Genomic DNA, 23,367 nt, shown 5'->3' with positions numbered 1-23,367 from the left:
TCTAGCAATTTGAAAATGAGCGTGCGCAAGTTATTAATTACAGCATTATTGCAATTGCAAAATAATGGAAACAACCTAAATGGAGTTCATTTATTAAACATGGGAGAATGTCTAAATAAACTATGGTATATTCACATAATGGAATACTATGCAGCTGAATAAAAATAATGAGGAAGATCTCTATGAACTGATGTGGAATGATTTTCAGTTTATATTATTAAGTAAAAAAAGTGAAGTGCAAGATTATACCACCTTTTGTATAAGAAAGAAGGAAAAAGAAGAAAATATACACGAGTCTCTTCTTCTTCTTTTTTTTTTTTTTGAGACGGAGTCTCTCTGTTGCCCAGACTGGAGTGCAGTGGCGCGATCTGGGCTCACTGCAAGCTCCGCCTCCCAGGTTCACCATTCTCCTGCCTCAGCCTGCCCAGTAGCTGGAACTACAGGCGCCGGCCACCACGCCCGGCTAATTTTTTGTATTTTTAGTAGAGACACGGTTTCACCGTGTTAGCCAGGATGGTCTCGATCTCCTGACCTCGTGATCCGCCCATCTCGGCCTCCCAAAGTGCTGGGATTACAGGCGTGAGCCACCGCACCCGGCCGAATCTCTTCTTTAGTGCAAAAAAGAAGCAGAGGAAGGACAAACCGAGATTAATGAGAGTAGATTCTACAGGACATGAGTGGGCATGGGTAGAGGAGGGAGGAAATGAGAGGGATGACACTGTGATGTCCCTTTTTGTAGAGTTCTGACTTTTGGGACAATGCTAATGTTTCGTATATTTTTTAAAAAAGAAAATCAGCAAGAAATGGGGAGACCACATAATTATGTACAAACAAAACCAAATAAAATTGTATTTCAAATGAATAACGTAATTAGACTGACAATGCAGAAAAATAATTAACTCATGGTACTTTTGAAAACATTCTTTGCAATGTAGACTAATACATACTATATATCAGGCTAAAGAGAAAAAACCTTTATACACATTTTAGAGTATAGTTTTAGGCTTCATTTTTGCAAAGTCATGAGTTAGCAGTTCTGAAATTACTAGGTATTCTATGATTTAACAAATAATTATGTTGTGGATAATGGGAGTCACATTTTTCACTGTGCTTCAAAGGAAGTTACAAATGTGGAAACAAGAAGGATAGAATGACCTTGTAGTGGTGGATTAGAATGGGAGATACTGATAAGAGCTCATTGTTTGATAGATTAAATAGATACAGGTATAAATAGGTATATAGAAATATATGTGTATTTATAGAAATATATTCATATGTGTCTAAATACCTGTGTCTCAAAAATAAATAGTGGTGGCAGGGGGCATAAGCACATCTAATGCTCAGGTCTTGGTTTCTAAATCCATTTAAGAAACTAGGGCATTTGTCCAGTTTAGAAGGAAAGGGTTTGTCGGGGGACCAGAGGCTTCTTGGAAGATGGCCAAAATTCCATAACTAGTGCATGGAAAGTAAAAGATGAGTCTGAGATCTTGTTGAGTCAGAAAGTAAAAAATGTTCAAAGAAAGACTGGCACATATCAAAACAGCATAGGGAAAAAATAAAACAAACAGAAACTAGCTTAAAGTGGGGACACCTGCTGGCTAAAACAAGGATAATTTGAGCATCCAAATAAATAATTTGTAGAAAAGGATTACAAATAAGAATCTATGAGCCCACAGTGATATAATTAAACAAATAAGTGGTAGCGAAAGGAAAGCTTACAGTCAAAGGCCAACTGCTAAATGTATGAAGAATGATGGAATTGGAAAATCGCAATTTGGAAACCATCATAATAGATTCAGTGGACAATCATCAATGTATGCTAAAATTATGGTTGAAAAGTTCAAGGAGTAAGAAAATATTTCATAGTCTCAAAGTATCTCCCCACAAGATACTTATTAATTACAAAGGGGAAAATGGTAACATTAGAGTAGAAAAACCTGGCAGATAGCAATGTAATAAATGATCAAAGTTAACATCACAAGTATTGAGATAAGCAGCTTGTGCTTCCTGATATGGTGCACTGAGAACAGAACATTTTTATGGTATTCCTGTTAAAAGTTCATAACCTGATATGATTATGAGGGAACATTAGACAATATGAATTGGGGAATAGTTTACAAAATCGTGCTCTATTTTTAAAAAATGCCAGTGTCACGAAACACAAAGACTCAAGAACTATTCCAGATTAAAAGAAACTGGAGACATAAATAATGAATACAATGCATGATCTTGGATTTATTTTCTTATAAAGACATTATTGGGCTGGGCGTGGTGGCTCATGCCTGTAATCCTGGCACTTTGGGAGGCCAATTGAGCCCTGGAATTTAAGAACAGCCTGGGCGACATAGTGAGACTTTATCTCTACAAAACATTAAAAAAATTAGCTGGGCATGATGGCACCTTGTAGTCCCAGCTACTTGGGAGGCTGAGGTGGGAGGATTGCTTGAACCCAGGAGGTCGAGGCAGCAGTGACCTGTTCACACCACTACACTCCAGTCTGGGTGATACAGCAAGATCCTGTCTCAAATAAATGAATGAGTGAATGAAGAAATGAATGAATGATATTATTGGAACAATTGGAAAAATCTTGATAAGGTCTATAGATTAGATAATAGTATTCTATCTATACTAACTTCCTGATTGTGGTAATTGTACTGTGGTTATAGAGGAGAATATCCTTGATTTTAGAAAACACACTCTGAAGTATTAAAATTGAATCATATCTCTAATTTACTTGCAAATGTTCAGGAAGAGTTAGGTGTGTGTTTATGTAGATAAACACACACATATATACTTTAACTTTTCTACATATTTTTAACTTTTCTATATTTTTCTAACTTTTATACACACACACATACAGTAATCCCTCCTTGTTCCCCAGGGATATGTTCCAAGACCCCCCTAGTGGATACCTGTAACAAAGGATAGTACTGAATCCTATATATACCATGCACAAATTTCTTTTTTAAAATAATTATTAAAAATTTTTTTCTAATAGCCCACAGGTGCTACTAAATATGCACAATTTCTTTTTCCTTCTTCACATTTTCATAGATAAAAGATAAGTTCATTATACAGATCTTAGCAACCTCAGCATACATTTTTTTTCTTTCCTGATTAAGTCAAGAGCTTTCACCTTTTCATGAAAAGGAAGCACTTTATGGCTTCTCTTTTGCATATCCAAATTGTCAGCATCACTACTTTTGTGCTATGAGTCCATTATTAAGTAAAATAAGGGTGGCTTGAATACAAGCACTGTGAGACCATGACAGCTGATCTGATAACGGAGAGGGCTATGAAGTGACTAACTGGCAGGTAGCGTCTACAGTGGGGATATGCTGGACAAAGGGATGACTCACATCCTGGGAGGGATGGCACAAGATTTCATCAGGCTCTTCATAATAGCAGTGTGCAATTTAAAACTTATGAATTGTTTATTTCTGGAATTTTCTATGTAATATTTTCAGATCTTGGTGGGCCGAGGTTGATCTTGGGTAAGTGAAGGTGTGGAAAGCAAAACCTCAGATAAGGGAGACTACTGTATATGTATTATATATATACATATATACATATATATAATATATACATATATAATATACAATATATAATATATAATATATACATATATACATATATAATATATACATATTACATATATACATATATACATATGTATACATATATATAATATGTATACAGTACATGTATTCTTTCCTGAGAGAAGAGAGAACAGTTTTTGTAACTTTTATTTAATCTGAAATTATGTCCAAAAAATTTTAAAATACCCCTTAAAATAATGCAGATTGACACCGCACTACACACCCACTAGAATAGCTTAAATCAAAAAGATAGGCCAGGCATGGTGGCTCATGCCTGTAATCTCAGCACTTTGGGAGGCTCGAGCAGGCAAATCGCTTGAGCCTGGGAGTTTGAGACCAGCTTGGACAGCATGGTGAAACCCCATCTGATATATTTTGGCTGTGTCCCTACCCAAATCTCATCTCGAATTGTAACTCCCACAATTCCCACTTGTTGTGGAAGGAACCAGGTGGGAGCTGATTGAATTATGGGGGTGGCTCTTTTCTGCACTGTTCTCCTGGTAGTGAATGAGTCTCACAAGATCTGATGGTTTTAAAAATGGGAGTTTCCCTACACAAGCTTCTTTTTGCCTGCTACCATCCACGTAAGACGTGACTTGCTCCTCTTTGCCTTCCACCATGATTGTGAGGCCTCGCGAGCCACTTGGAATTGTGAGTCCAATTAAACCTCTTTCCTTTGTAAATTGCCCAGTCTCTGGTATGTCTTTATCAGCAGCATGAAAACTGACTAATACAGTAAATAAAAAATACAAAAAAATACAAAGATTAGCCAGGGGTGGTGGCATGTGCCTGTAGTCCCATGTACTTGGGAGGCTGAGATGAGAGAGTCACCTTTTCCTGGAAGGTTGAGGCTGCAGTGAGCCCCTGTGATGGCACCACTGCACTCCAGCCTGGGTGACAGAATGAGATCTTGTCTCAAAAAAAAAAAAAAAAAAAAAAGATAGACAATGCCAAGTATTAACAAAGATGTGGATAAACTGGAATCCTCATACATTACTGGTAGGGTTGTAAATTGGTACAACCACTTTGGAAAACAGTTTGTCAGATTCTTAAAAAGTTACACATATTTACCATATGTGCCAGCAATTCTACTTCTCTATATCTAGCTAAGAGAAATGAAGACATATGTCCACACAAAAATTTGTGTATGAACTTTTATCACAGCATTTAATAATAGCACAAAACTGGGAACATTTTACATGTCCATCAGTGAATGGGTAAATAAAATGAGGAATATTTATACAATGGAGTACTACTCAGCAGTTAAGATGAAATTCTGATTCATGTAACAATATGGATAAATGTCAAAAATATTATGGTAAGTGAAAAAAGCAAAGCACAGAAGACTATATATTATTTGATTCTATTTATTTGAAATAAGGAAAATAGATCAATGGTTGCCTGGAGCTAAAGGTGAGGATGGAGAGTAACTGCAAACAGGCATGAAAGAACTTTTTGGAGTAATAGGAGTCTTCTAACACTGGATTGTGCTGATGCTTGCACAACATAACGTTAAAATTAGTGAATTTTATGGTATGTAAGTTATGCCTTAATATAGCTATTTTTTTATAAAGACACTATATAGCACCTGCAAAATGAGAAACAAATGGATTCTTCACTAAATGGTGATGGGACAACTGGCTACTATCCATATTAAAAAAAAATTAGTTCCTTACCTCACACATCACACACAATTCCAACTGGTTTAAAGACCTAAGTTTTTTTCTTAAGAGACAGGGTCTTGCTCTGTTGCTAAGGCTGGAGTGCAGTGCAGTGGGACGATCCTGGGCTCAAGGGATCCTCCTGTTTCAGCCTCCTGAGTAGCTGGGACTACAGGCATGCACCACCACTCCTGGATAATTTATTTTATTATGTGTAGAGCAGAGTCTCACTATGTTGCCCAGGCTAGTCTTGAACTCCTGGCCTCAAGTAATCCTCATGCCTCAGCTTTCCAAAGAGCTGCAATTATAGGCATGAGCCTCTGTGCCCAGCCCTAACAATCTAAGATCTAAGTCCTTTTTTTTTCTTTTTTTTTTTGAGACAGGGTCTTGCTCTGGTACCCAGGCTGGAATACAGTGGCAGGAACACAGCTTACTTGCTGCCTCGACCTTCTAGGCTCAAATGATCCTACTGCCTCAGCCCCCCAAGTAGCTGGGACAACAGATGTGTGCCACCATGCCTAATTTTTTCATTTTTTGTAGAGACAGAGTCTCACCATGTTGCCCAGGCTGGTCTTAAACACATGGGCTCGAGCGATCTTTCCCCCTCAGCCTTGCAAAGTGCGGGGATTACAGGCATGAACTGCTGCACCCAGCCCTGTGCCCATTTTAAAATCAGATTGTAGAGTTTTTTCCTTATTGTAGCAGCTACTTATATAACCTGGATGCTAATCCTCTATTAGTTATAAATTCTGCCAATATTTATAATAAGTCCTTAAACTTTATTTTAGTGTCATTTGTTATACATGAGTTTCCAACTTTAAAGTTGTGGGAAAAATCACTTGAGCCTGGAAGGTTGAGGCTGCAGTGAGCTGTGATTGTGCCACTGCACTCCAGCCTGGATGACAGAGCCAGACCCTGTCTCAAAAAAGAAAAAACAAAGGAGGGGGAGGGGCATGGGGAACAATATAGGAATATGCAGTTTGCTAATGTGGAGATTGTAAAAGGTAATACATGTATGAGAAGAAGCTCTGTGTCACTAGTAAGCATAAGAATGCAACTTAGAATAATGATGTGGCAGAAATTCACAACCATCAGATTGGCAAAAATTAAAGTATGGTATTAGCACTTATTGGGGTAACCAGCCCCCAATATTTCAATGTAGGTTTTTTTCTATTTTCCCTAAGTGTCGGCAGGTCTGAGAAATAAAGGGAAAGAGTACAAAAAGGAGAAATTTTAAATCTGGCTGTCCAGGGGAGACATCACACGTCGGCAGGTTCCGTGATGCCCCGAGCCACAAAACCAGCAAGTTTTTATTATGGATTTCAAAAGGGGAGGGGTGTACGAATAGGGTGTGGGTCACAGAGATCACATGCTTCAAGGGCAATAAAATATCACAAGGCAAATGGGGGCAGAGCGAGATCACAGGACGAGGGCGAAATTAGAATTGCTGATGAAGTTTCATGTCCCACTGGGCACGCATTATCAATGATGACATCTTATCAGGAGACAGGGTTTGAGAGCAGACAACTGGTCTGACTAAAATTTACTAGGCAAGAATTTCCTAATCCTAATAAGCCTGGGGGCGCTACAGGAAACCGGGGCTTTTTTCATCCCTTATCTACAACCATATAAGAGAGAGACACTCCCAGAGCGGCCATTTTAGAGACCTACCCCTGGGAATGCATTCTCTTTCTCAGGGCTGTTCCTTGCTGAGAAAAAGAATTCAGCGATATTTCTCCTATTCACTTTTGTAAGAAGAGAAATGTGACTCTGTTCTGTCCGGCCCTGCAGGCAGTCAGGCCCAATAGTTATTTCCCTTGTTCCCTGAAAATCACAGCCATCCTGTTCCTTTTGGATGCCCAGATTTCATATTGTTCAAACACACGTGCTCTACAAACAATTTGTGCAGATAACGCAATCATCACAGGATCCTGAGGCGACATACACCCTCAGTTTACAAAGATGATGGGATTAAGAGATTAAAGTAAAGACAGGCATAGGAAATTATAAGAGTATTGATTGGGGAAGTGATAAATGTCCATGAAATCTTCACAATTTATGTTCAGAGATTACAGTAAAGACAGGCATAAGAAATTATAAAAGTATTAATTTGGGGAACTAATAAATGTCCAAGAAATCTTCACAATTTATGTTCTTCTGCCATGGCTTCAGCTGGTCCCTCCGTTCAGTGTCCCTGACTTCCCACAACAAGCACTGATGAAGACTGTCATAATTGTAATTGGATGTAAATTGGCACAACCACTTTTAAGTACAATGTGGCATTATTTAGTTACATTCATATCTACAATTTGGCAATGTCATATCTAGATATAATCCTAAGAAAAATACAAGAAGACACATACAACATCTGTAATCCTAGCTACTCAGGAGGCTGAGGCAGGAGAATTGCTTGAACCCAGGGGGTGGAGGTTGCAGTGCTGAAATTGTGAGAGTGCTGAGATCGTGCCATTGCACTCCAGCCTGGGTGACAGAGCAAGACTCCGTCTCAAAAAAAAAAAAAAAAAAAAAAAGAAGGAGAAGGAGAAGAAGAAGAAATGTACAAGGATGTTTACTGCAGCAATGTTCATGATAGCAGAAAAATTATTTTTCAAAATTGTTTTGGCTATTCTGGATCCTGACATCATTTGGGCCTCTGCCTCCCTGTGGCAGGAGGGAAACAAAGTAATAGTGGTAGGAAAGGAAGGTGTGCTGGAAAATGCTGCTGGCAATTCAGTGAACTTCAGTTGGGAACATTTCAAAGTGTAGATTTGGAGGAAGTAAGGGTTTAGGGTGTGAAAGTTTTGTGAACTAGTAAAACTTTCATATGGACTAGCATTAATCAGAAAATTGGACTAGATATTCCCCAGGTCCCCTTCAGACACGAATATTCTGTGGTTCTTACATATTTAAGCTTTACCAAGTGACTTTGCATACTCTAAATAACTATGTAGCAAACTCAAGAAGTAGAATAGTGGATTCATATTATCTCATTTAACTTCTGGAGGAGTGCTTCATGCAAAGAATAATATAAACTGGTGGGGAGTAGTTAATGTTCTTATCTCATATCCAGATCTTCATAGAAGTAATTCTGATACCTACTTTTTCTAATTCCTAGAGACAGAGTAATGTAGTAGTTAAAAACTTGGACTCTGGAGTCAAACTGCATTGTTTTAAACCTGGCTCCTCTACTTACTAGCTTTATAACCCTGGCAAGTTACTTATCCTCTCTGTAAATTGGGAATAATAAATAACAGTAGTTATCTCCTAGGTCTTGAGGATTAAGAATGAACTTAAATAAAGCACTAAAAACAACATCAATAATGAAAACAATGTAAATCACATAGTACGGAGTGGTAAGTGTTAATTATTATTAACAGAATGGCTTCAGTCCTAAGAGGAACAAATGACTCATGGTGCTTTCAAAAAGGTGAGAGGCCAAGTTATCTTTAAGCTTTTCAAAAGGAAGGAGGAATTTTTTTTCCTTTTTTTTGAGATGGAGTCTCACTCTGTTGCCCAGGATGGAGTGCAGTGGCATGATGTCGGCTCACTGCAACCTCTGCCTCCTGGGTTCAAGCGATTCTCCTGCCTCAGCTCCCCTAGTAGCTGGGACTACAGGCGCATGCCACCACACCCGGCTAATTTTGTGTATTTTTATTAGAGACGGGGTTTCACCGTGTTAGCCAGGATGATCTCGATCTCCTGACCTCGTGATCCACCCACCTCGGTCTCCCAAAGTGCTGGGATTATGGGCATGAGCCACCGCGCCTGGCCAGGAGGAATTTTTTTTAAAAAAAACCTTTTTCTCCCTACCACCTTTCATTTGCTAGTTTTTCCTCTGAATTCAGAAGTTCTTAACTGGAAGGTGTAGAAGCCTCTGCCTTAGGTGTAGGTGCCTCTGCCTTAGCTGAGGCAATGTATTTTCCTTACCATAATGTTTATGACCTGTCATCATCACCAACTGCTGCACTTTTTTCAGGTTGGACGGCAATTAGAAGCTGAGCAGGCCTACAAGTACATGATCAAGGTATGACACAGATGCCTCTGTCATTTGCCTGCCCCATGTTAAGGGTGGGAAATTAGGAGGGAGGTACTGGCTTAATTCAGGACTTTCATAATGTGAATATTTTTCTAGAGGCTTTTCTTACCATCTTTGCCATTATCGTGGGGCTGCTGGGTTTGTAATAACAACCTACATATTACCATAGGTGATCTTTCTTCCAACTCTTTAGAGAGAATATATAATAGTTAATAGAAAGATAGCCTGGGAGTCAGTCAACCTGAATTATGATTCTGGTTTTGCCATTAACTTACTGTGTTAATAATATTGTGGGCTTCATTTTCCTCGTGTAATATGTAGGGGTTGGTCTAGTCTACGGATCAGCAAACATTTTCTGTAAAGGGCAAAATAGGAAATTTTGGGGGATTTGTAGGCCAAACAGTCTGTTGCAACTACTAAACTCTGCACTTGTAGTACACAAGCAGCTATAGGTGATACATAAGTGAATGGCTGTGTTCCAATACAATTTTACTTACAAAAAAACAGGTAGTGGCCAGGCATGGTGGCTCACGCCTGTAATCCCAGCACTTTGGGAGGCTGAGGTGGGTAGATCACAAGGTCAAGAGATGGAGACCATCCTGGCTAACATGGTGAAACCCCGTCTCTACTAAAAATACAAAAAAATTAGCCGAGCGTCTTGGTGGGCACCTGTGGTCCCAGCTACTCTGGAGGCTGAGGCTCCGTCTCAAAAACAAACAAACAAACAAAAACAGGTAGTGAGCTGGATTGGCTCATGAACAACCCCTGGTCTGTTCTATCAGTTACATATACATATATATTTTGAGACAGAGTCTTGCACTGTTGCCCAGGCTGGAGTGCAGTAGCACGATCTCAGCTCACTGCAACCTCCACCTCCCGGTTCAAGTGATTCTTGTGCCTCAGCCTCCCAAGTAGCTGGGATTACAGGTATGTGCTACCATGCCCAGCTGAATTTTTTTTTTTTTTTTTTTGAGATGGAGTCTTGCTCTGTCTCCCAGGCTGGAGTGCAGTGGCGCAATCTCCACTCACTGCAAGCTCCGCCTCCCGGGTTCAGGCCATTCTCCGCTTCAGCCTCCTGAGTAGCTGGGACTACAGCCGCCCGCCACTGCCCCCAGCTAATTTTTTGTATTTTTAGTAGATAGGGTATCACCGTGTTAGCCAGGATGGTCTTGATCTCCTGACCTTGTGATCCCCCCGCCTCGGCCTCCCAAAGTACTGGGATTATAAGCGTGAGCCACCAAGCCTGGCCAAATTTTTGTATTTTTCATAGAGACAGGGTTTTGCTATGTTGGCCAGGCTGGTCTCGAACTCCTGGTCTCAAGTGATCCGCCCACTTCAGCCTCCCAAACTGTTGGAATTACAGGTGGGGGCCAACATGCCTGGCCTGTTCTATTAGTTATGAATTGCAAGTAACTTGACTTGAAAGACAGTGGTTTAAACAAATTAGTTTTTTCTCATCTAATGAAAAGTCCAGGGCTCGTACCGCAGCTCTACAATGTCATCAGGGACCCAAAATCTATCTTTGTGCTCCACCAATTGTAGCATGCAGTTTCTATCCCTCATAGTTGCAAGACAGCCAGCGTAGCTTACTATCATATTCATGTTTCAGGCAAGATAAAGAACAATAAGGGGAAAAGGAAAAAGGGGCCATGCTACTTCATTTCCCTTTAAAGGACTTTCCCTAAATAAAGGGCTTCTCCAGGTGTCCTACCCAATGACTTTAGTTTACATTTCATTGGGCGGCAATTGGTCATGACTACCGCTAGCTGCATGGGAAGCAGGAAAATGTGGCTTTTTAGCTGATTGCATTGCTGCCTTGAAAAGAAATTAAGATTTTGTTAGTGAGAAAAAATAGGTATTCTGTAGGCTCCTAGATGTCTCTACTACATATCTAGATTCTAAAACTAAAACCAGATCTAATATAAGCCTATGATTTCTGTCTCTGATTCCCTGATATCACTTGCCAGATGGGAATACTATGCATTAGCCAAGAGATGCTGGTAATAATGTGAACACTTTTTAAAAATAAAAAAAGTAAATTTTAATGAAGTTATCTTACAAAAAAATGTACAAATCATGACCGTGCATAGTGCTTGATGAATTTTCACAAAGTAAACATATCCATGTAACCAGGACAAGGTTCTAAGGTCTTCTACTGGAGTTTTCATGAAGTAGGGAAATAGGAAGAGCCAATTCCATCCCAGGGAACTACGTTCTTTAGCCGTAGCCCCACAAAAGAGGGGTCTTCAAAGCCACATACAGTATATCACGTATGACATATATCTTTCCCTTTCTTCCTCTTTCATGTAGCTGAAATTGAAAGATGAGGCTCTGCTTGCAGAGATCCACACACTACAGGAAACAGTTGGCTTTGGAAATCCATCTTTCTGATACCCCTCCAGCTGAACAATTTTCTGCATGGGACTCTGAGTTCCTTTCCTTCCCAGAGAGTTTTACCGTATGAAGCCTGGAGCTGGAGAACGAAAGAATCTTCACTATAAACAGAGACCCATTCATTTATTTCCATTGGCTGTGTTACTGGATGTTTTACTGGTTGACAAGAAACTGGGTCACAATAAAAAAATGGAGATATGAAACTCAAAATTCATCAGCATGGTTCTGGAGTTAACGTATACTGAGTTACATGTAGGTATTTAGTTATATAAACAACTATAGTGTAATTGCTATAATAATTATATGGCATATATATACATACAATAAAATTAAGGTATAGTGGGGTCATTATTAGGGTTTCTGATGAAAGCTTATTGGATCACTCCTGGAGGAAGTCAGGTGCTAAGGTTTCTGGACAGGTTCAGTTAACTGAAATACAGGAATTAAGGCATCATTTTCAAAGGTGGCCCTGGAGGAAGACTGCTATGCTGGGTCACTGTATTAGGGCAAAGAGCATGCTAGCCCTTTGGAACTAACAGTAAACGAAAAAGCTGAACAGAGAGGTCTTTGCTGAAGGTGGAGCTATTGACACCTTCTCACCAAACACAGGCATCTTCATGGATCTAAACCACTAGGGCTCCAAGGAGACACCGTTACCCTCATCACCGAGGTCATATTCTAGGGCTACAGATTAAAAAAAAAAATCATACTTCACCTCTGCCCTGGATCACAGCACGGCAAAAGCAGGAATAACCCCTCCTTTTTTTTTTTAAGGTGTGACTGCCTCGATAGGGGTGGGACGACAACAGGAGAAAAGGTGAGAGGTAAATTTTGGTTAACGAGAAGGATAAAGTAAAATCTAGTCACTTACAATCCTTCTCCTAGTCTCGGCCCTGACACTACCTCCTCTGTGAAGTCTTCCTTAGCAAGCACTAGGTTTGCCTTCTCTGCTCGCTGTCCTTGCGCTACTACTGATCGCCCTAGTTTCTCTGCTGTCATCTCACGGTCTCCCCAGCGGACTGTGAGCTCCACGAGGAAAGAACAGCGCCCTTTAGTATTTGCGTTCTCAGCGTTGCGCCTCGGCACCAACGCTTGCAAGATGGATGGCTTTTGTAGCACTTTCCTTGGCGCGCCTGGGATTCGCCTAAAACTTCTGACTCCAGCAGGGACTCACAAGTCTGAGAGGGATCGCACCGCCACTCCCACAAGACACCACGAGAAACGCCTCTTTTGCAGCAGTATAAGGTACGTTAGGGGTCACCGTGTTGCATTGTGGGAAGTATAGGGCGGCAAGTGGAGGAGGCGTGGCGAGCGGATCATCCGCTTCCGGAGTCGAGGTTTTCGGGCTTGTACCGCTTGGCGGTGCGGCCTGGTGTCGGCTTGCAGGTTCTTTCTGTGTTTGTTCTCTGCCCTTGCCCTGCCAAGGCCGTAGAGCTGGTGCGTGCGGGTAGCGGGGCTCTCCGAGGAGCCGCAGGCCGGCGGCACCATGGTCCACCTCAGTGAGTCATCGGGCCACCGCGAGACGTTCCGGGCGGTCACGGGTCTCGGGAGTTCGGGGCCGGGTGGGGAGTGCTCTCCCAGGCGCGATGGAGGCAACCCGAACCTGAAGCAGCCACACTGCCTTACATTTGATCCTTCTCTCAGTTTTTTCCCCACTTAATCACCGCTGAAAAATTTCCACCCCATTGAAGCAGCTAAGGCTCCGACAAGGTCACAGAGCCTAGTGAATGGCAAGCCCATGCGGAGTGGGTTTGGGTACGAGGAGGAGGTCATTGCTGGCTGGAGTGGCCAAGAGGGGTTTCACAAAGAAGAGTAGCATCTAAACTGGATTGACAGGAATGGATTGGAAGTGAGACATTTCAGTGGGAAAAGGGAATTGTGCCGTCTGTGTCATTTTGTCCTTTTTGTGCTGTTTTTTGTGTCCTAACCAGCTGCTTTTCTACAGCTACTCTCCTCTGCAAGGCCTACCGTGGGGGCCACTTAACCATCCGCCTTGCCCTGGGTGGCTGCACCAATCGGCCCTTCTACCGCATTGTGGCTGCTCACAACAAGTGTCCCAGGGATGGCCGTTTCGTAGAGCAGCTGGGCTCCTATGATCCATTGCCCAACAGTCATGGAGAAAAACTCGTTGCCCTCAACCTAGACAGGATCCGTCATTGGATTGGCTGCGGGGCCCACCTCTCTAAGCCTATGGAAAAGCTTCTGGGTAACTCAGCTCTGGTCTTACCTTACTGAGGGGATTTTAAACTGAAGTCAGCTCCAGGACAGTAGGTGTAAGAATGATTTTCGGCTGGACACGGTGGCTCACGCCTGTAATCTCAGCGCTTTGGGAGGCCGAGGCGGGCGGATCACCTGAGGTCAAGAGTTTGAGACCAGAGTGGCCAACATGGTGAAACGCTGTCTCTACTAAAAATAAAAAAAAAATTAGTTGGGCGTGGTGGCACGCACCTGTAGTCTCAGCTACTGGGGAGGCTGAGGCAGGAGAATCGCTTGAACCCAGGAGGCGGAGGTTGCAGTGAGCCAAGATCGCGTCACTGCACTCCAGTCTGGGCAACAGAGGGCGATTCCATCTCAAAGAAAAAAAAAAGAGTTATTTTCATTCCCTCTAGGCTGTTCAGGACTGAAGTGGGAGCTGAAGTTGTGATCTAATTGGCATTTTGGATCTGGAGGCCCCTTTTGTGGACTCCTTTGTAAGACTTTGGGTGACTGGTATTTTATGCTAAAAATGGGAATAGTATGTTTTGAATGGCCATCTGTCAGTTTACGTTTTTTAAAGTAAGGGGAATATTGTTAGGGAAGTAGACATCCACTGTCTCCTTGCCAGGGAGAAGTAGTACAGAGTTTGGCAAGTGAGGAGCATGGTTTGCATCCATGCACTGGGTCAGATCTCAGACCTCAGTTCTGTGAGACAGAGTTCCTAGGGAAGCATTGGCTTATACTGTGTTATAATAAGTGAAAAATCTGTTACTTTTAGGTCTTGCTGGCTTTTTCCCTCTGCATCCTATGATGATCACAAATGCTGAGAGACTGCGAAGGAAACGGGCACGTGAAGTCCTGTTAGCTTCTCAGAAAACAGATGCAGAAGCTACAGATACAGAGGCTACAGAAACATAAATGAGCTGACTTCAGTGAGCATAGCAGTGGGAACAAGGTCAAGGTCCTTTTGAAACACTGCAGCGATCTTAATTTTGTTAGATTTGGAGTTCAATAAATGGAGTATCCTGAGTTGCCCTTGCTCTTCTGGCCTGGCCTGCACAGGGCCCAGGGAGAGATTTGTTCTTGTGTGACTTAGAGCTGGGTGTGGGTACTAATTAGCTTTTTTCGACTTTGTCTTGGGATAGACAGTGGCTATGGGAGGATTGGACTTTTGAGTTGGGCTCTGGGTCTCTTGGACAACTTTACAATTTACTGGCTTCCAAGACTTCCTGCTTCAAAACCCCCAGCCAGACTATTCATGGCCCATTCAGATCTTCATGTTCATCCCACAAGTGCAAGAACAGTTAACCTTTCTTAATTGATTTTTGTAATTGGAGGTTTATATTGTCTTGCCTAATGCATATTCTCTTTTTTTTTTTTTTTTTGGAGACGGAGTCTTGTTCTGTTGCCAGGCTGGAGTGTGGTGGTGCAATCTCAGCTCACTGCAATCTCCACCTCCTGGGTTCAAGCAGTTCTCCTGCCTCAGCCTCCTGAGTAGCCGGGGAGCTACAAGCATGCGCCACCACACCCAGCTAATTTTTTTTTTTTTTTTTTTGAGAGGAGTCTCGCTCTGTCGCCCAGGCTTGAGTGCAGTGGCGCGATCTCGGCTCACTGCAAGCTCCGTCTCCTGGGTTCATGCCATTCTCCTGCCTCAGCCTCCCGAGTAGTCCCAGGAGTAGCTGGGACTACAGGTGCCCGCCACCACACCCAGCTAATTTTTTTGTATTTTTAGTAGAGATGGGGTTTCACTATGTTATCCAGGATGGTTTTGATCTCCTGACCTCGTGATCCGCCCGCCTTGGCCTCCCAAAAGTGCTGGGATTATAGGCGTGAGCCACCGCCCGGGCAAATTTTTGTATTTTTAGTAGAGATGGGGTTTCACCGTGTTGGCCAGGATGGTCTCAATCTGACCTTGTGATCTGCCCACCTCGGCCTCCCAAAGTGCTAGGATTACTGGCGTGAGCCACCACTCCTGGCCTTAACGCATATTCTTAAATATACAAAGGTAGATTTGTTATGAAAATTGCTTTGGGGCTCTAATAACCTACCTTTTAAGAATGAGAAACTGCTGGGCTTAAGGGAGTTCAGTATGAATCAAGATTGAACCATTCAAATGTGGCTGTGATTTCTGCATATATCATAGATGGGATCCTTCTGAGAATACTGGAATAGGGAATTAGGACACCAAGCCAATTCAGCTGTGAACCTTATTCTTGTACTTTTCTTTCTTGCTGGTAATTTTATGGAGCAGGTTAAGAAAGCTGCTCTGTGTTAGGATAAACTGTATACCAATAATGTTGACAACCTGTAATGAGTGTTGCATTTTACTTCTTGTATCTTTTCCTTCCTACATTGATGCCAGTAATTTATAAGGGATCTTTATAGTTTGAATGTATTTGAATAACTTCAGTATACTTTAGTTCTACTTTTTTATTTGACTCACAACCATTCTTAGGTCTCAAGTATTCCCATGTGTTTTAAAAGCCTGAAGTCAGTGAGATGAAATTCAACATCAAGAATTTGAAGTAACTTGTAAGGAAAAATAATATAAAGATACCATTGGGGCAGTGGCTCACACCTGTAATCTCAGCACTTTGGGAGGCTGAGGTGGAAGGATCACTTGAAGCCAGAGTTTGAGACCAGCCTGTGCAACACAGCAAGACCCCGTCTCTACAAAAACTTAAAAAATTAGCTGGCTGTGGTGTTGCTCACCCATAGTTCCAGCTACTCGGGAAGCTGAGGCAGTAAGATCACTTGAGCCCAGGAGGCCAATGCTGCAGTGAACTGTGATTGTTCCACTACAGTCCAGCCTGGGTGACAGAGAAAAGAAAAAGAAAACATTACATAATTTGGCTAGAGCATAATAATTTGATTTTCTGGTTTTTGAAAATCTGAGTTGCAATAAAAGGATATTTCAGTGTGCGATTTCAATTTTCCGTAGCAAATGTATATATAGAAAAATGTTAAAATGGATGTATTTGAATACCTTAAAAAATACAAGAAACTGGAAGAAAGATAATATTGCAAAGCATCTACATATATCCTAGGCCTTTTGTGTACAAGGTTATTTGTGACAATTGTAAGGTATTATGAAGGCAGGTATGATTATCTCCGTTTTACAGATAGGGAAGCTGAGGCCTAGAGGTGGAAACTTGCCCAGTGATGTAAGATTCATATCCCGGTTACGCCCTCCTGGAAAGCCCTTCCCAACATATTATGTTGTCCATAGGGGGAAAAATGAGCAAAGACAGATGGCTTAACTCTGGTATGTGACTAAGATATAGGAAATTTATAGAGGAGGTTCTATCAATGTGCCGACTTACTCTGTGTTTTATGTTCTGAGAACGATTACCAGCCATCTCAAATTCTGTGGTTGTCAAAGCTCCCATGGGGTTGTTGCTGGTTGGCCCCCACTTGCTTTGAGACTTTGATGCCAGGGCAGGTTGAGAGGAACTGACTTCAGCTGAGTTTGATCTTGGATCTGGGAAAGAGAAATGCTTTGAAAATCACGGCAACTCTGGGAAGTTTAAAAGATATTAATGTATCCTGGAGAGTTTGAGACTTTGCAGAAACTTACTGGCAGAGCAGAATGATTCTGAAAAATGCTACATCAGTGAGGGGATAAGATATTTGATAAGGTATTTTCTGCCAACTCGGGTATTCACTTAGCATTGTTTATCCTTTAAGATATGTATACATATACTTCCTCTGTGAGTTTACCCTACTAACAAAGTTTTATCCCCAGCCTCAACCTTGCTTTGGGTCTCCAGGCCCAAGTTTCTCACCATCTCTTGGATGATTGCTCCAGCCCACTCTGCTGCCACCTGGGATCCAACATGTTCAAACCCAGCTGTGAACTTCACAGTATTAAAAGAAAGAGCCTTTGCTTCAGCAGTTTATGTTATTAAGACGGAGGCTTGGGTCATGTTATCTCTCTCCACCAATGTGTAAGGTGAAAGTCCTATTAGGTAAGAGTTTTTGGAAGACCCGTGTTTTGTGCTTTTTGGGTTTCAGTATAGGGTTTTTTCCTGCAGGGCTAGAGGGAAAGTACCCCAGCATTTCCAACTAGTGGGGTGCAAAATTATTTGGGTCTACAGCTTTACCTATTCCTTTCAAGAACATTTTTGAAAAAACACATCTGTTAAGTTGAACCATGTGTAACTGCTGAATGCTGATGTTTGGCCGTTTTCTACTTAAAAAAATAGGCCAGCAGTTTGTAAATTCAAGCTAATATATGAACTTTTTGAAAAAGTTGTTCTGGGACACTAAAAGGTAAGACGGACGCCAGATTTCCAGAGCAAGGGGAGGAGAGACCCGAGCAACATCACTTCTCTGAAGACCTAGCTCCTGCGCGCGGCCGGGGACTGTGACTCCACATGCCGGCGTTACTTACCCGGGCCCGCGCCTGACTCGCCACACCTCATTTTGCGGCCGCCGTAAAGCGCGGATGCGCGGCGTGGCCACGCCCCTTCAGTGCTTGTGACGCAGGCGCCCTGGGCTTTTTGGGCGCGAAAAAGCCGCAGTCCTGGGTTGTACCCGGCGCAGCTGGGAGCGGCTGCTTCCTCCGGGGTCGTATCTCCGCCCGGCATGGGGCTGCTGGACCTTTGCGAGGAAGTGTTCGGCACCGCCGACCTTTACCGGGTGCTGGGCGTGCGACGCGAGGCCTCCGACGGCGAGGTCCGACGAGGCTACCACAAGGTGTCCCTGCAGGTACACCCGGACCGGGTGGGCGAGGGCGACAAGGAGGACGCCACCCGCCGCTTCCAGGTATGCAGGGTCCCGTCCCGAAGCCGACCGGCTGCGCGGGCCTCCCCCTAGCCTTTTGGCTACCGGGCCCCGCCCCGGGGGAGCGCGCTGAGCTCCGCTTGGCGCCTTCTGATCTTTATTTCTCGCGCCGCCGTTTCGGTGGGAGGAGCAGGGGTGATTTACGGATACTCTTTGCCCTCAGATCCTGGGAAAAGTCTATTCCGTTCTCAGTGACGGAGAACAGAGAGCAGTGTACGATGAGCAGGGAACAGTGGACGAGGACTCTCCTGTGCTCACCCAAGACCGAGACTGGGAGGCGTATTGGCGGCTACTCTTTAAAAAGGTAAAGGACTCTGGAGGTTTCTTTGTGACTGTTACCATCATTCAATCAACAAACCTTTATTGACTGCCTCTAAGATCTTGTATTTTGTGTTAATTTTGTAGGAATTAGGAATTTTGAGTTTGGCCTTGAAATACAGATACACGCACGCTTACTGAAACGGGCTTTAAATTTCCCGTTAATGTGATTGTTCCACTGAAAAGGGCCGATTTATTTTTTTTGCCGGATGCGCTTTATTTTACATATCCAAATGTAAGTCCTGATTCCGGATCACCTCTCACTCTTGGAAATTTCACTTAAATTTCCCTTCCCTGGTCCCTAGTTAGCAGTTATGAAGATTGGATTTAAAAAGGAGGACTCCGGAGAAGCTTAGGCATAGAAAATCTGGTTCAATAATTTCAACTCAAGCAACTGTTGTATTGCAGCAATTCAACACCCAACTCTAGTTTTACTAATGTACGTTTTATTTAAAGCAAAATTCCCAAAGTTAAAGCAAATCTCCTTTATCATCAGATATCTTTAGAGGACATTCAAGCTTTTGAAAAGACATACAAAGGTTCGGAAGAAGAGCTGGCTGATATTAAGCAGGCCTATCTGGACTTCAAGGGTGACATGGATCAGATCATGGAGTCTGTGCTTTGCGTGCAGTACACAGAGGAACCCAGGATAAGGAATATCATTCAGCAAGCTATTGACGCCGGAGAGGTCCCATCCTATAATGCCTTTGTCAAAGAATCGAAACAGAAGATGAATGCAAGGAAAAGGAGGGTAAGATTTTGAATACTGTGGATTTATATTTTGACTGCTTCCAAAAAGGATTTGAGAGTATTTACAGCAGTAGAAGTAAACATAAAACTCCAGAAATAAGGACTAGGGTTAACTTGGTCTATAGTTTTGATCTAATAAAATGGGCATACCAGTTCATCAAGAGAAACTTTTTCTAGCATGTTGTGCTCAAGATGATTTTTATTGCATAGATTGTTTAAATATCACCATAGTAAAGTAGCACTGAAATATTTTTTCATGTGGGCCAATTCTTGTAGCATTCCTGAGGCATTCCTCAGGAGATAAAATTAGTGGAACCCGGGTACACAGGATGGGCAGTGATCCTTACTCGGTTGAGGGGGTAAGAAGAGAATGGCAGACACCGTCTTGTTAAAAGTGCAGATGTTTGGGCCTTTGCCCCGAATTTGATTCTTGAGTTGGATACAGAATTTTTCTTTTCTTTTTTTTTTTTTTTTTAAAGAAAAACTTTAGCTTAGCGGTCCCCAGCCTTTTTGATACCAGGTACCTGTTTTGTGGAAGACAGTTTTTCCAGTGACAGTTGGGGTGAGGAGAGTTGGGGGGGTGGTTCAGGATGAAACCTTAGATCATCAGGTGTTAGATTCTCTTAAGGAGCACACAACTTTTAGGACCACTGCTGCCTTCCTGAGTGCCCTCAGGGACTTTTCTGCAGCTTTTACATAAGAGACGCTGGCAGAGAGAAAGCTGACCTTTTTGTTGCCGGTGAAAATTTGAAGGGCCTGTTTTGCCTAGATAAGAGGCTGCACCCTTTCTGGTGAGCTGAGGGGAACGGTGGAGTGTATATCAAGACCATTTTGGTTCATAGGCTACATCTGCTAAGACTCAAGCTGACAATTATCTTAAGTCGTTCATCATTTCCTGAGATGAAACTGAGCACAGCTGCATTCACAGTAGACTGTTAGCTTGAGAAACTTCCCTAGAATTTGAGGAGAAAATGGCATAGTTTTGATAGACTGTTCAACAAACCTTAGGGGGATGCTGAATTTAAAGAGAGAATTTGAATACAAGGAAACGGTGTCTTATTGGGATAGGGGGTCCTAATGTATCATCATCCTCAGTATTAATAGCATTAATTGCTACTTAGAAAATTCACAAGGGGTGTTGAGGCCTCTTATAGTTGTTGCCCTAAGGTGTTCTTGTGATATTTTGTAAACAATGCTCTAGGAACACTTGGCAAAGGGAGGCTGCTTTGAAATTAGGTAAATAAATGTTAAAACTGAGTTTATTGATGTTGGTTCTTCTGACCACTGGGGAGAAGTCATTTTAAACTGGGGTTGTTCACAAGGCACCACCAGTCCCATGGAGTAAATTGGGTTTCCAGGAGAGGAATTGGAAATACCTGTATCCTGGCAATTGCATCATTTGCCTTTTTTTTTTTTTCCTTTTTCTTTTTTCTAAGAGATGGCATCTCCATCACCCAGGCTGGAGTGCAGAGGCATGATCACAGCTTATTGCAGCCTGAACTCTCAGACTGAAGCCATCTTCCCACCTCAGCCTCCCTAGTAGCTGGGACTACAAGCACATGCCACCACACCAGGCTCATTTCTTTTCTTTTTTATAGAACTGAGGTCTCACTATGTTACCCAGGCAGGTCTCGAACTCCTGAGTTCAAGTGATCCTCCCACCTTGGCCTCCCAAGGTATGGGGATTACAGTTGTGAGCCACCATACCCGGCCTCATGTTCCTTTTTATCATCATGTGATTTATGAGTGCCAAAGTACTTACTACCTCTAGCAAATAGAATTGGGTAAAAAACAAATGGTAATTGGAATCAGGATCTACTGCTTGCTGTCAGCATTGTTGCCATTTAATGAATGACATAGTTATGTAATTCAATTCATTTTGTCTATTCATATATTCATAAAATTGAAACAATTATAGATTTGCTTTTGGGAAAGAGTATGTATTTTAAGCATTTCCTGGTGGCCCTGAGTCTCATGTGAGTTCCTGTTTCAGGCTCAGGAAGAGGCCAAAGAAGCAGAAATGAGCAGAAAGGAGTTGGGGCTTGATGAAGGCGTGGATAGCCTGAAGGCAGCCATTCAGGTAAACTTGGCAGTTTGTTGCCACATCTTTAATGATCTGATTCCTACTGCTAATATTTTCTTTGGAATGTTGTATTTTGTTTTCTTCTTTTAAGACATAACCGCATACCTTCTATTTGTCCTTTTAAAGTGTACAATTTGGTGGTTTTAAATGTATTTACAAAGTTTTACAATTATTAACACCAATTGTAGGACATTTTCACCATTCCAAAAAAACTCCATACCCATTAGTAGTTACTCCACTTTTCCAGCCCCTGGCAACCACTAGGTACTTTCTGTCTATGGATAATGTTGTGAAAGCTTGTGTTTTAACTTCTCAAACAGAGCAGACAAAAGGATCGGCAAAAGGAAATGGACAATTTTCTGGCTCAGATGGAAGCAAAGTACTGCAAATCTTCCAAAGGAGGAGGGAAAAAATCTGCTCTCAAGAAAGAAAAGAAATAATGGAATTTTTCTCTTCAAAGGTCCTTAGGTGTAAATTGATGCCATCATAGGCAAGGTGCAGGCAAGATTTGAAGGCAAAAGTCAATTCAACTCTTGAGAAAAGGTGTCTTTCCAGCCTGAATTTTTCAGATTGACTAGACCAAGCAGAATCTCTCAACCTGATCTTAGTATTTCCTAGAAAGCACTTGACGTTGTGTGAGGTCTCACCTGAAGGAACTTGGTGGTGACATTTGGGAGGGTGGAGGGAGGCAGTGTCCTTCCTGACAGCACTTGCCTCCATGGATCTTCTGTACACAGAACTCTTATCTAAGATGTGGTTCTGTTCATGCTGCTTTCTGTGATGTGCGTGTCTGTTAGAATAGGCTCTCTACCCAGCTAGAACATCTTCCAGACACTTGCTGGACAGCTATCTTCCACATACTTCCCAGTTTACATTTGGTCTTAATGATCTTGAATAGATCCTCTCTTCATTTTACTCAGCCAGGTTTTGTACTGATGTACAGGTGTTAAATTACTTCAAGCATTTTTGTAAGAGCTGTATATAATTTAATAAAAAAGGTAAAACATGATGATTAAGTTCTGGGGGCTTTGTAAATGATCCCACTAAAATGTGACCTAGGAAAAATATGAATGGTGTTTAGGATGAGAGAAAAGGGGAAAACAATAGCCCTGGTCAGCTTTATAATAGAGAGCCTGGTTTCCCTAGCATGAAGAGATGTATGTTGTAGTCCTGCCACTGATTACTGAAGTCCTGCCATTAATTGCTGAATGTCTTCACTTGGGCCACTGAGCTTGTCTGGATCTGTTTCCTTTTATAAAAGAGTTACTACATCAAAACAAAGAGTGAAATCCAAACTTGTCAAACTGTATGTATTGAATATGTCCAGTTTTTTGGTTAAAAAAAAATTGCACTGGCTTTGAGGGAAAACACACAGGGTGAGGGAATTGGGCTAAATGACTTCTTACAGGCCCCTTTCTGACTCTTTAACTTTGAAAGGCAAGCCATATTGATCCAGTTGTTATAGTGAACTCATGGTAATGGTTTGTGAGAACAATAGAGATTTTCATTTCTATGTAGATGAGTTGGTATGAGAATATATGGAAT

The 23,367-nt window shown here is 42.1% G+C and overlaps 3 protein-coding genes and 1 long non-coding RNA gene across 13 annotated transcripts in view; 3 read left to right on the top strand and 1 right to left on the bottom strand.

The window, feature by feature from the left end:
- CFAP70 (cilia and flagella associated protein 70) overlaps positions 1-11,897 on the top strand; it is a 105,383-nt gene extending 93,486 nt beyond the window's left edge. The window contains exons 27-28 of one of the 2 annotated variants that reach the window (XM_055092975.1): positions 9,237-9,284; positions 11,607-11,897. In XM_055092975.1, coding sequence (XP_054948950.1) covers positions 9,237-9,284; positions 11,607-11,687 — 129 coding nt within the window. In that variant the 3' untranslated portion in view covers positions 11,688-11,897. The remainder of the gene's footprint in view (positions 1-9,236; positions 9,285-11,606) is intronic. The other variant, XM_055092977.1, reaches the window with a different exon arrangement.
- Positions 11,313-12,700, bottom strand: LOC103785630 (uncharacterized). Its single transcript, XR_611329.4, has 2 exons — positions 12,562-12,700; positions 11,313-11,769 (listed from the first exon to the last, which is right to left on the bottom strand). It is a non-coding gene; the product is annotated as an uncharacterized LOC103785630 (long non-coding RNA).
- Positions 12,701-13,049: 349 nt separating this feature from the next.
- MRPS16 (mitochondrial ribosomal protein S16) lies at positions 13,050-18,256 on the top strand. 2 transcript variants are annotated; one of them, XM_063607763.1, is made up of 3 exons: positions 13,050-13,189; positions 13,636-13,896; positions 18,159-18,256. In XM_063607763.1, the coding sequence occupies exons 1-3, from the start codon at positions 13,177-13,179 to the stop codon at positions 18,254-18,256; spliced, it is 372 nt and encodes a 123-aa protein (XP_063463833.1). In that variant the 5' UTR covers positions 13,050-13,176. The 2 variants fall into 2 exon arrangements, with proteins under 2 accessions (XP_063463833.1, XP_003816037.2); XM_003815989.6 differs by lacking the exon at positions 18,159-18,256 and adding an exon at positions 14,665-16,817.
- A 217-nt stretch (positions 18,257-18,473) lies between these two features.
- DNAJC9 (DnaJ heat shock protein family (Hsp40) member C9) overlaps positions 18,474-23,367 on the top strand; it is a 69,970-nt gene continuing 65,076 nt past the window's right edge. For 7 of the 8 annotated variants that reach the window (XM_055092998.3, XM_055093000.3, XM_055092997.3 and 4 more), the window contains exons 1-4: positions 18,474-18,653; positions 18,835-18,975; positions 19,486-19,740; positions 21,733-21,819. In XM_055092998.3, coding sequence (XP_054948973.1) covers positions 18,474-18,653; positions 18,835-18,975; positions 19,486-19,740; positions 21,733-21,819 — 663 coding nt within the window. Of the gene's footprint in view, positions 18,654-18,834; positions 18,976-19,485; positions 19,741-21,732; positions 21,820-22,142; positions 22,832-23,367 lie in introns of those variants that run through there. The other variant, XM_003815988.7, reaches the window with a different exon arrangement.

Source organism: Pan paniscus, chromosome 8, assembly GCF_029289425.2.
Source record: "Pan paniscus chromosome 8, NHGRI_mPanPan1-v2.0_pri, whole genome shotgun sequence".
Classification (NCBI taxonomy): Eukaryota; Metazoa; Chordata; class Mammalia; order Primates; family Hominidae; genus Pan; species Pan paniscus.
This window is presented reverse-complemented; position numbering and strand designations above follow the sequence as displayed.

Coding starts and splice junctions, on each gene's coding strand:
- MRPS16 (XM_003815989.6), top strand. Junction 13,897..14,664: donor GCCTATGGAAAAGCTTCTGG/GTAACTCAGCTC, acceptor TGTTACTTTTAG/GTCTTGCTGGCTTTTTCCCT.